Raw genomic sequence first — 11345 nt, 5'->3', positions numbered from 1 at the left:
CCTCTGCTGCCTGGCCCCCCTCACCTGGCCACCCAGAAGTGAACTCCACCAGAGGTGGGTGTTGTTGGCTCACTGTCCTGCCCATCCCTGTAGATCAATGCCCAGCACACAGGAGGCAGCCAGTTAGTGTTTGTTGACTGAATAAATGAGTGACTGGGCCTTGCTGAATGAATGAATGAATGAATGAATGAATGAATGAGAATGGAGTGAATGCCAATAGTTTGTGGCAGTTGAAGGGCGATTTGGGGCAGATGTTGGAGGTGGAGGGTGTGTATAGGAGCAAAGTGGCCTCCACACCCCAGGACAGAGTCCATGGGAACTCTTATTGCCCCTGCCCATATGCCCTGGAAGCCAGGTGTCACAACAGGAACTTGGGGCCTGACTCAGTCAAGGTGACCCCAAAATCCTGCCTCAGGGTGGAAGTGGGGCTGAGATCAGAAGAGTTTGGACAGCCTGGCCAGGCATGGCTCAGCGGTTGAGCATCGACTAGGATCCAGGAGATTGTGGTTCGATTCCTGGTCAGGGCACATGCCCGGGTTGCGGGCTGCATCCCCAGTCGGGGGCATGTGGGAGGCAGCCAATCAATGACAACTCTTTCATCCTTGATGTTTCTGATCTCTTCCTCTCCCTCTCCCTTCCTCTCTCTGAAATCAATAAAGATATATTAAAAATAAAAATTAAAAAAAAGAAGGGTTTGGACATTTGGGACTGTGTAGCCAGAGGCACCTACAGGACCAAGAGAAAAGGAACTGACCCAGGTGGGTAGACAGGGGTGCAGACAGGTGGGCGTGCCAGTGAGGCAGAGATGGGTGACAACCTCCTGGACCACCTGCCAAGGGTGGATTTGTGGCCAAGGAGTCGCCTTCCCTTTGCTCAAGGGCCTCATCCTAAGGGTTCAGGGGAGCAGGGCCCAGAGGGCACCGTGGTTCCCTGGTTGTCATTGCAGAAGTAGAGACCAGAGAGCACTGGGACAGGCTCAGGGACTGGGAGGCAGCTGCCTGCTTTCACTCCATGCCCAGTGCTAGGCAGGGGACAGAGGGACCCAGTCCTCCTGTCCACCTCCAGGGAGCTCCAGGCTGGCACAGCAAGAACATAATCACAACTGGGATGGGTACCTGGAAAAATGCAGGGCCCACAGGGGAACCACCTGGCCTGGGGCTCTGAGGAGCCCCGAGGTGACAGCAAAGTTGAAAGATACGGAGCTGGGAAAGTGCCAGGCTGGAAAGTGGGCTGGGAGGAGGAAGTGATCAGAGTGCAGGACAAGAAGGACCCGGGCCACACCTTATCCCACGCCCTGTGTTGGCACCGACTCCAGTTTCTTCTGTACCTTCCTCCAGAGCCTAGCCAGGGGCCATGGGGAAGCCCATAAACCAAGGGTCAGTGGAGGGCACCTCCCACTGTGCGTCAGACTTTTTCTCCGCATGGTGAGCTGAGGCTCATGGGCCCCGGCCTGACCTGGGCACTGCTGGCTGTGCTGTCCTGAGCTGCAGCAGCACAGCCTCGCCTGCTGGCCACTGGCCTCCATACTCACACTAACTCCACGGAGCTGTCCCAGCCCTCCCTTCCCACAGGCCTCACCCTGGCTAGGTGTCCCACCCAAGGATGGCGTTTCCACTGTGACCTCCAGGGTAAGGTTTCCCATGTCCCGGCCATCCATCCACCAAGCACCCACTGTGGGCCAGGCCACTGCCAGGCCTTGGGGTGGCCCCACCCTGCTTCCAAAGAGCACAGGGACTCATGAGGAGACAACCATCCTAGCAAGGAGAAAGCAACCCCATGCTTTGAAGGTCAGGGCACCTAACCTGACTTTTGGGGTGGGTCAGGTACCCTGAGTGGAGCTTTGAAGGATGCCCAGCGATCAGCCAGGAGCAGAGAGGGCAGGGCATTCCTGATAGGCAGGCCACCCTGGGCAAATGCCCAGGGCTGAGGGGGTGCCAGGAACCCTAAGCATGGGGGAGCAGGAGTGGGGTGCCAGGAGCAGAGCAGGAGGGCAAAAGTGAACTTAGGGCAAATGGCTTGAATACTGTCCTGGGACTTCGGCGAGTCCTGCCACTAAAGGGGAAGCCAGAGCCCTGGCTGGTGTTGCTCAGTGGTTAGAACGTCAGCCCAACCACGGAAGGATCTTGGGTTCGATTCCCGGTCAAGGGCGAGTACCTGGGTTGCAGATTTGAGCCCCGGCCTGGTTGAGGCACACGTGGGAGGCAACCAATCGGTGTGTCTCTCTCACATCGATCTCTCTCTCTCGCTCTCTCTCCCTTCCACTCTCTAAACATCAATGGAAAAAATATCCTCAGGTACGGATTAATAACAACAAAAACGTAAAGGGGAAGCCAGGGGCAGACCAGGCTCCAGGGGATGACTCCAGGCTCCCAGCTTTCTAGGTGCCCCCCAATTCCTTACCTGACTCTGAGGGGTAACCCCAGGGGAGAAGTGGACCCAGGACACTCCCTGGCCAGGGCAACTGCCCTTACAGCCGGAGGCGCAGGCACCGATGCCTTGGGGCCCAAGGACACAGAGGCCCAGGTAGGCAGGCACCCAAGACGGGCTTGAGGGAGGCCAGCCAGAGGGCCAAGGTGGACCCGGTGCCGCGGGCCTGTCTGGACTCTTCAGTGACTTATCCCTGAGGATGGACAGCCTGCCTAGCAAGCAGCAGATGGCACGGGAGAATGCTCGGGGGCAGGTGCTGGTGGCACGGGGATGTCCGGGGAGGCACGGGGACCAGGGCAGGGCCAGGAGGGCGTCCTGCAATGGTGAAGGCAGGGGGTTCCAGGCAGGCGCACTCCTGGGCTTCAGGAGGGTCCTCCCAGTTAGTCCTGAGAGGGGCTCCCAGAGCTGGACATCAGGCGGAGCCCTGGTGCCGCCCAGGCTGACCAGACAGAGTGACTGGACCTGGCTGGAAAGGAAGAAGGGGCCCGGGAGGCACAGGGCTGCCCGGCTGGCCTGAGGAGGCCGTGGGAGCCAGGAGGGCAGCTGCGAGAGGTGTCCGGCCAGAGAAGGAGGCTGGACCAGAGGACCTCGGAGCTGAGCAGGGCTGGTCACCAGACGGGGATCTGGGGACACAGGAAAAGGTGGCTTTGTCCTGCGACAGGCAGGAAAGGCCAGGCTGTCCCCAGGGTCCAGGGGAGGAGCTAGCGGCCGCGGGGACAGAGAGGCCTCTGTGCGGGGAAGCGTCCAGCTGGCGGGAGCCCGCGGTCCTCCTGGGGCCCGCCCGTCGCAGGAGAAAGAGGCCCCGGAGCCGGCGGTGTCTGTGCCCGGGACCCTCAGCGGAGAGCGCCCAGGGGAGCCAGAGGGGGAAGGTGGGTCCCTGGGGGGGTGCGCTCCCCACCCTTGTCCCCGGAGGCCACCTGGGGACAGGTTTTGTTTTGGGTGCCAGACCCCGCCCCTCGGAGACGGAGACGTGGGCGGGGCGGCCGATGCGAGACGAGGGGCGGGGCGGCGGCGCTGGGGGGCAGAGGAGCCGCTCGGGCCTCCCGGCCGCACCCCGCGAGGGCAGCAGGGAGCGGAGAGGGGGGACCCCGCCCCTGGCAGCCCCGCGCCCCCGCCGGCCCCCGGCCCCTCCCGGTTCTGCGGCCGGAGCGCCCCGGGCGCGGGCTCCTCCGCCGCAAAATCAAACCGGGCCGGCGGCCTCTCAGCCAATCGCGGAGGAGACGGGCGAGCCCCGGCCAATGGGCGCCGCGAATGCTAATGAGCTCTGACGCCACGAGGAGGCCCATTCAAAAAGTAGCAGCTATTGTCGCGCCGGGGAGCGTGCGCCCGCCCGGCCCCGCCGTCGGGCCGCGCGGGGACCGAGCCCGCGAGCGCGCGGGGGCCCAGCCTGGGGCGGGCGCAGGACGGAGCCCGGCCGGCGGGCCCATGGCCGGAGCCGCGATGGCCGAGCCGGGCCGCCCGCCGCCCGCCGCGCCCCCCGAGCCGGGCACCGAGGGGCTGCCGCGCGCCTTCCTGCAGAGCCTGCGCACCCTCTTCGACATCTTGGACGACCGGCGGCGCGGCTACGTGCACCTGCGCGAGATCGAGTCCCGCTGGCGGGGGGCGGACACGCGCGAGCTGCCCCGCGGGGTGCTCGAGGGCCTGCGCCAGGTGGCCCCGGCCAGCGGCTACCTGACCTTCGAGCGCTTCGTGGCCGGCCTGCGCGCCTCGCTCGGGAGCGCCGACGGCGGCCCGCGGGCCCCGGCGCGCGCCCCGGCCCGGGGAGGTGGCCCGGGGCGGCCCGGGGGCCACCCGCCGCCGCCGCCGCAGCGCCTGGTGTTCGCGCCGGCGGAGGAGCCGCGGACGCTGCTGGAGAGGAAGCCGCTGCCGCAGGGCGCGCGCCCCCCGGCGGCCGGACCCGGCGGCGCGGCCCGGAGCCTGGAGAAGCTGTGCGGCCCGGCGGAGGCGGCGCCCGGCCTCGCGGAGCCCGAGCGGCCGCAGGGCGCGGCGCTGGAGCGGAGCCCGAGCGCGGACGCGGGTGAGTGCGGGCGGCTCGCCTCGGAGCTCCCCACCCGGCCCGCACCGGAGCCCGGAGGCCGAGAGGTGCCGCCCGGGCATCCCCCCCCCGGGCGGGGGCGGGGGCGGTCAGCGCCTCCCGGGTTCGTGAGCCTGGAAGGGAAGGAGGCGGGGGACCTGTCCCTGTGTGCTCAGGGGCCGCGAGGCAGGCTAGCCCTTCCCCCACCACGGCCTGAGGCCACCAGGAACCCACTTTGCGCCCAACGTGAGCTGGACACTGGGGACAACTTCCTGGCCCAAAGGTGTTCTCCACCCCAAATACCTGCCCTACGCCTGCGGGGATACCTGGGCCCTCGGTTTCATCAGCTGGTGACTGCTTAGGCGCAGGCATTTCCCTCTAGTGCAGACGAGAGAGGGTCCCCTGGACAGTGCAGGGGCCCCTCTGCCTTCTTGGGTCCTCCTCAGTCTGACGCTGGGCCAAGAGGGTTGAACCCACTGCCCTCCCGGAGGGCAGCGCAGGCAGGGCTGCAGGAGGACCTGGCCTGGTTGCCAGGAGTGGGTGGGCCTTGGAGGCCAGTGGAGCTGGGGAGGAGCACAGACCACAGCCTCTGGGGATGTCCAGCAGGCTCCGCGCCCGGCTTCTGGTTCAGTGGGCAGGGACAGAGGTGGCCGAATGCCCCTTGCCTGTCCTGGGAGTAGGACCTGCACTGTGGCTGATGGGGGGCCTCCCACGGGGCCGCTTCCAGCGCTTTCTGGGCTGCCCTCCACTTGCCAGCCTTGCTGGATGCCCACCCCAGCCTCTGCCTGTTGGTCATCCCGCTGGACGTCTAGTGGGGACCTGGAAGCTCTCTGTGGACTTGATAGGGTAGACTGGGCCCAGGATTTCTGGGGTGCCCCCCTCCCCCAAGCTCCCTCTGCTTGTACCTTCTCCGCCACACAGCACTGCAGGTTGGAGCGTGAACTCTGGGCCTACTCTGAGCATGCCTGCCAGGGCTGGCTGGTGGCCCACATGCCACCTGTGCCAACCCCCTGGACATGTCCCTGCCAGGCACCCCTGCACCCACTATTTGCGTCACTTGTCCACTCCCATGGCTTCTAAAGATGAGCCGGGTGTGGTGAATCATGCTAGGCAGCCAAGGAAGGGTGCCTTCCACACCTGCACCCCTCTCCTCCCCTCCCAGGAGGCCCTGCACATGCTCCCCTGTCCCCCAAGGAAGCTGGCTGGCCCTCCAGGAGGCTCTCACCGGGAAACCTGGGCTTTCTGGCTGCAGAAACTCCTGTTACCTGCTGAGTACACTGTCTGCACATAGGTGTAACCATACTGTGACACCTACTTGGGGAGAGCTGGGTTTCTGTCACCCGTGGCCCCACATGTTCCCTGCATTAACTCACCCTTAAAGGCCCTGCTACAGGAGAGGAGCAGGGAAGACCAGAGGCCCCCCTCTCTCACTCAGTACCTCTAGCCTTTGAGTCCCACGGTGGCACTGGGGGTGCAGAGACAAGCTGGGTGAGCCCTGCCCTTAAGGAGCTCACGCCCTGCACATGCGTGTACACACATATGTCATGTACAGACATGCAGTTACAGGCCCCAGGCATGTGTGAGGGGAGCTGGTGGGAGTCAAATGGGGACCAAACCCAAGCCAGGTACAAAGGTGAGCTGTGGACTGGGCTGGTCCACTGCCTGAGACTCCCGGGCAGGACTGATGTGGGGAGGGGCCTGGAGTGGCTCTGAGTGGTCAAGAGGGTGCAGGCCTGGGCTGAGCTTTGCATTGCCAGGATGGTGGGGGCGTGGTCTAGGAGGGACCTGGAAGCCAGGCTGCGGGGGTTAAGCTTGACTAGGCAGCCTGGAGATGAGCCAGGCCCTCACCTCTGCTGCAGGTGCAGTCGCCTGCAGAGCCTGGGAGCTGGGTGTGGGGGACGCCCGGCGGGCCTCCCGAGCCCGGGGTGAACGTCGGAGGCACACCATCACCAACGGAGTGGACTGTGACCTGGTGAGTGGGGCCCGGGGGGTGGCTCTGGGACTCTCTCCATCTTTCCTAGGATTGAATTCGGCCCCCATGCTTGGTCTCCTGGACCACCCCTCTGCCAGGGAGGGGGCAGCCAGGCCCGGGTCCCAGGGGAGGCCTGTGACAGGGTCAGTTCTAAAGTCCTCTCCCCCTACCCCGCCAGTGTGGCGCAGAGGTTGAGCACTGACCTAGGATCCAGGAGATCGCAGTTCGATTCCGGGTCAGGGCACATGCCCGAGTTGCGGGCTCCGTCCCCAGCAGGGGGCGTGCAGAAGGCAGCCGATCAATGACTCTCATCACTGACGTTTCTATCTCCCTCTCCCTTCCTCTCTCTGAAATCAATAGAACATATTTTAAAAATAAACAAATAAATAAAGTCCTCTCCCCACCTTCGGCTTGAATCCGCCCGAGGAGTGGAATGGCCCAGGGTCAGGTCACGAAGTCCTTGAGGGAGATGGCCACCTGAGTGTGCTGTGGCAATAGGCTGGGCCCCGTCCCCAGAACTGCCCCTGCCCTAGCCTGCCGCCCGAGGCTCCCCCCTGCCCAGCTGGCCCAGCTCAGCAGCTGCGCGCTCCCCGCTCGCCCTCAGGAGGGGGTGCAGAGCTCCAGTCGGTGGCCCGTGTTCCCAGGGAGGCCTGTGGGGAAGGGCTGGGGGAGCCCGGGACCCCCAGGAGGAGCAGGCTGCGTTCCCCGCTCGTGAGGGCTCAGAGCAGGCGCGAGGGCGGGTGGGTGCCTCGGCCGCCCTGCGTGGGCGCGTGTGCTCACTGGGACCCTGCGTCCCGCGTGTGGCAGCTGAAGCAGATGGCGGAGCTGGAGCAGGAGAAGGAGGTGCTGCTGCAGGGGCTGCAGATGATGGCCCGGGGCCGCGACTGGTACCAGCAGCAGCTGCAGCGTGTGCAGGAGCGCCAGCGCCGCCTGGGCCAGAGCAGGGCCAGCGCCGTGAGTGACGCCCGTCCCCAGGCAGAGGGACCCTTCCCCCCCCACCGTGACCGCCCACCTATGCCAGGCACCCCAGGCAGGCCTAGAGCTGCCCTCCCTCTTCAGGGCACAGCGGCTGTCCCTGCACCCAGGGTGCTAGGACGCCCCCAGGCTGATGCTCCCCTACCAGCAACACCCGAAGGCCCTGGGCTCTGAGCAGTAACTTCCAGGGGCAGGAGGGCCTCCTGTGGGGACTCCCTCGAGACACGGTGGCTGACCCTAGCCTGGCCCTGCTCTCTGACCACCCCGCCCCTGTTTCCTCTTAGGACCTTGGGGCTGAGGGGAGTCCCCGCCCGCTGGGGCGACTGCTGCCCAAGGTGCAGGAGGTGGCCCGGTGCCTGGGGGAGCTGCTGGCTGCAGCCTGCTCCGGCTCGGTGAGTGCCCCCGGCCACCCTGTACCCTGTCCTGGAGGCTGAGCCAGGGAAGCCAGGCCTGCCTGACTGTGCCCTCCTCTAGGCTCTGCCCTCGTCCTCCTCGGGGCCCCCATGCCCCGCCTTGGGCCCCACCTCGCCCCCGGCGCCCGGCTGGCAGCAGCAGACCATCCTGATGCTGAAAGAGCAGAACCGGCTCCTCACCCAGGTGAGGTGCGGGAGGGCCGGGGGGGCGGTGGTGGCTGGCAGCCTGGCAGGCCCTGACTGCCCCCCACCTGCCAGGAGGTGACCGACAAGAGCGAACGGATCACACAGCTGGAGCAGGAGAAGTCTGCCCTCATCAAGCAGCTATTTGAGGCCCGCGCCCTCAACCAGCAGGACACTGGGCCTCTGGACTCCACCTTCATCTAGAGGCCGCGGCATGGACATGGGCCTCAGCCTGACACCAGCCCTGGGCAGGCACCCCCTGATCCCAACCTCTCGGGCTGAAGACCACCTGGCTGGCCTGGACATAGCCCTCCCGCCTCCCAGTCTGGGCTCCCCCAGACTCCCAGCCTTCGCCAGTCCCAGGCGGAGCCGGCCGGTGGGCTGCCCCCAGGATTCCCTTTCCGTCTAGGCCTGGGGATGGGGGCTGACCTGGGCCAGGACTGCGTTGTGCAGGCACAGCCTGAAGCTGCTACTACCACGGTCAGTGGACAGTGGGGGGCCCTCCTCGCGCCTGCCAGATGTCAGGCCGCCCCGGGCAGGTGGGCTTGCGGCAGCCCCGACCCATGTTTACAGCGGCCTGCCTCCCCTCCCACCTGGGCTCCTGCGAAAGGTACTGGTCACGCTAGGCTGCACTTCTGCCAGCAGCCAGCAGAGGGCACCTCCTGCTCTGAAGCCCCTGCCTGCAGGTGGCTCACGGATGGTTGGGTGTAGGGGACCTTGGGGTGGGCTGGGACTCCTGAGGGTCCAGCAGGTGACTGGGCCTGGGGGCCCAAGGGCATCTTCTCTCAACCCAGGATACCAAGACTAAGGGGCTGTCCCTCAGCAGGAACAGATGGAGGGGGTGGGGATGGCTCTGATTGGGGGGGGGGGGTCGCCTGTACCTGGTTCCAGAGGCCAGAGGGGAGGGATGAAGGTTCCTGGAGTGAGGCTGGAAGAATGGCCTGCTTGCCCCTCCACACAGACTCTGGACCCTAAACCAACATGGGGTAACTATCACCCCTCCCTGCCATGACTCAACCCAGACAAGCCCCACAGAGCAATCTGTGACCCAGGCTCAGGAACCTTGGGTCCACCTGGCCAAGGCAACCTGGCCAAGGCAAGCTGTGGTCACCAGTTTGCTCCGATGTGGCCCTCACCAGGGGTGCAGGGTAAGCCCCACCAGGTACACACCCTGACCTGTCACATCCTTCCCCCACCCCAGCTTGGCCCCAGATCTGGGCTGGGAGACAGCATTTTGCTCGGGAAAGGGGAGCTGCAGGACTTGGGAGGGGGCTGGGGCAGGTCCTCCTGGAAGGGGGCAGGTCCAGAAGGGTAGGATACGGTTGCCAACACCCAGGCAGACGTGCAGTGCAGTGGTTAGACCAGTGCCGGCCAAGGAGGGGTCCCTGTCATGAGGTGGGGCCTGCCCACCAGGACCTCCCCAAGTCTGCCTCCTTCATGGTTCTTGGATCTGCCCCTCCCTCTCTCATCCCATGACCAGTCCCGCTAACAAGCCCGGGCCCTGAGCCCACCCTCACTGGGGGTCCCTCTGCTCCTCAGTTCTCCAAATGCAGCCCGTGACATTTCCAGACCAGAAAACCACAATCTCCTGCTCCTAATCCTTCCATGATCCCGTCACTTGGCAGACCCAGGCCCCGATGGTGCGGCCTCGGGCCCTCACCCAAGCCTCTCTGGTAGCAAGCTGTAGCTGAGCAGCCCACCTCCCACCTCTGGGCTTTGCACACACTGTTCCATCTGGACCACCACACCCTGCTTCACCTGGCTTGTGCCTCCTCAGCCCTCCAGGATGGGTCAAACTGCCAGGGAACTTAGGAGGCAGGACACAGGTCTGCCCCAGGGTGACTGTCATCAGGAGACCTCCCACATAAAGCTGACCCTTCAGCTGCAGGGGTAACCTGGCTACACAAAGGAGACAGGGAAAGTGGCCTCCCTCTGCCCTGCTGTCCCATGCAGGTGACATCAGTTGCCTGTGTGGCCCTAGAGGCCTCGAGGGCAGGATTTCAAGTGCTCCAGGTTGGCAGGGCCAGGCCACTGGCAGAGGCAAACATCTCTGGAGAGTCCCTCACTCTTGCACAATGCCATTTGGGGCAGGGAAATCTGGGGGGTCCTGTACCTTGTAGGGTGCTGAGCAGCACCCCTGGCTTCTCCACTAGATGCCAGAAGCAACCAAAATGTCTGCGACATTGGGGGGTGGGGTGGCGAATCGCCCTGGATGAGAACCTCTGCTCGGAAGGAATGCAAATTCCAAGGAAAGTGAGCATCTTCAGGCTAAAAACAAATTTTCAGAAACACAAGGAAAGGCTACCGGAGAGCCAGCAGAAATAACAGACGACGTTTCAGATGTTGGAATTATCAGAACATAAAGTAACTTATATGTCTAAGGAAATAAAAGTTCCTTGAAAATGTGAACAAAGAATAGTCTGGTTTCTTGTTCTATAAAAAATAACCTTTTATTCTATAAAGGTGACTAGTAAAGTATAAAAATCAAATAGAACTAGAAATACAAATATGTAATTGAGATTAAAAACTCAGGTGGACCTTCCTGGCCTGTGTGGTTCGGTGTTGGAGCACCCTGTGCACCAATAGGTCGCGGGTTTGATTCCCTGTCAGGGCATATGCCCAGGCTGCAGGCTCGACCCCCCAGTAGGGGGCGTGCAGGAGACAGCCGGGGGATGGTTCCCTTATCAATATTTCTCTTCCTTTCTAAATTCAATAAAAACATTTAAAAAAAAAACACAAAAAACCCTCAAGTGGACCCAACCTCAGGTGAAATTCTCAGCACGGCTGAAGAGAGACTTAGTGAATGGAAAGACAGAGAAATGGGAAATAGGAGAGGTGGGTCTCAGACAGTGAGGGGGTCATTCACCTGGTTGGATGTCCTGTAGGACAGGGAAGGAGGCCCAGTATATGGAAATAAACACATTTTCAAACAAAACCTGAATGTTGACCACCCACGGGACTTCGCTGAAAGAAATTCCGGATGGAAGGCTGCAGAAAGAAGGCAAAATTCACGGAGTCACAAGTGAGGTGTCTGCTGATGCAGGAGGTACAGCTCCGTGACTCGAAGCCACGGTGACTCTCCTGCCATGTCCGTGGGCGGGGGATTCAGGACCCGCCGCACCGGTGGCTCTGGTTGGTGTCAGCCCCGTGAGAGACCCTGAAGGCTGCCTGGTTGGGCCGGAGGAGCCGCTTCCCGGAGGTGCACCTGCCTGGCCCCCCGTCCCTCACCCCCGCGGGGCTGCTGGAGTGTCCTCGCTGCAGAGGCGGGTCCCCTGGGAGGAAGCCACCCAGTCTCGCGTCCCCGAGGCAGCCGCACCGCCGCTGTCCCGGTCCTTCCTCGAGGGCTGTGAAGGGAAGGCGG

General features: G+C 63.7%; 1 protein-coding gene across 1 annotated transcript; it reads left to right on the top strand.

Annotated features, from left to right (window-relative positions):
• Positions 1-3782: 3782 nt before the first annotated feature.
• SAPCD2 (suppressor APC domain containing 2) lies at positions 3783-10394 on the top strand. Its single transcript, XM_081150757.1, has 6 exons — positions 3783-4444; positions 6301-6413; positions 7221-7367; positions 7673-7780; positions 7863-7985; positions 8060-10394. Exons 1-6 carry the CDS (start codon positions 3853-3855, stop codon positions 8186-8188), a joined length of 1212 nt encoding a protein of 403 aa, XP_081006883.1. The 5' UTR covers positions 3783-3852; the 3' UTR covers positions 8189-10394.
• The last annotated feature ends 951 nt before the right edge of the window (positions 10395-11345 follow it).

This window comes from Miniopterus schreibersii (genome assembly GCF_964146895.1).
Source record: "Miniopterus schreibersii genome assembly, chromosome: 11".
NCBI lineage: Eukaryota > Metazoa > Chordata > Mammalia > Chiroptera > Miniopteridae > Miniopterus > Miniopterus schreibersii.
The sequence above is the reverse complement of the archived record's forward strand: the minus strand, read 5'-3'. Positions and strand labels throughout refer to the sequence as shown.

Bases quoted from the DNA above. Each gene is read 5' to 3' on its own strand.
- SAPCD2 (XM_081150757.1), top strand. From the start codon at position 3,853: ATGGCCGGAGCCGCGATGGCCGAGCCGGGCCGCCCGCCGCCCGCCGCG. The intron at 4,445-6,300 runs GTGAGTGCGGGC...CCTCTGCTGCAG, and splicing joins GAGCCCGAGCGCGGACGCGG to GTGCAGTCGCCTGCAGAGCC. The intron at 7,368-7,672 runs GTGAGTGACGCC...GTTTCCTCTTAG, and splicing joins GCCAGAGCAGGGCCAGCGCC to GACCTTGGGGCTGAGGGGAG.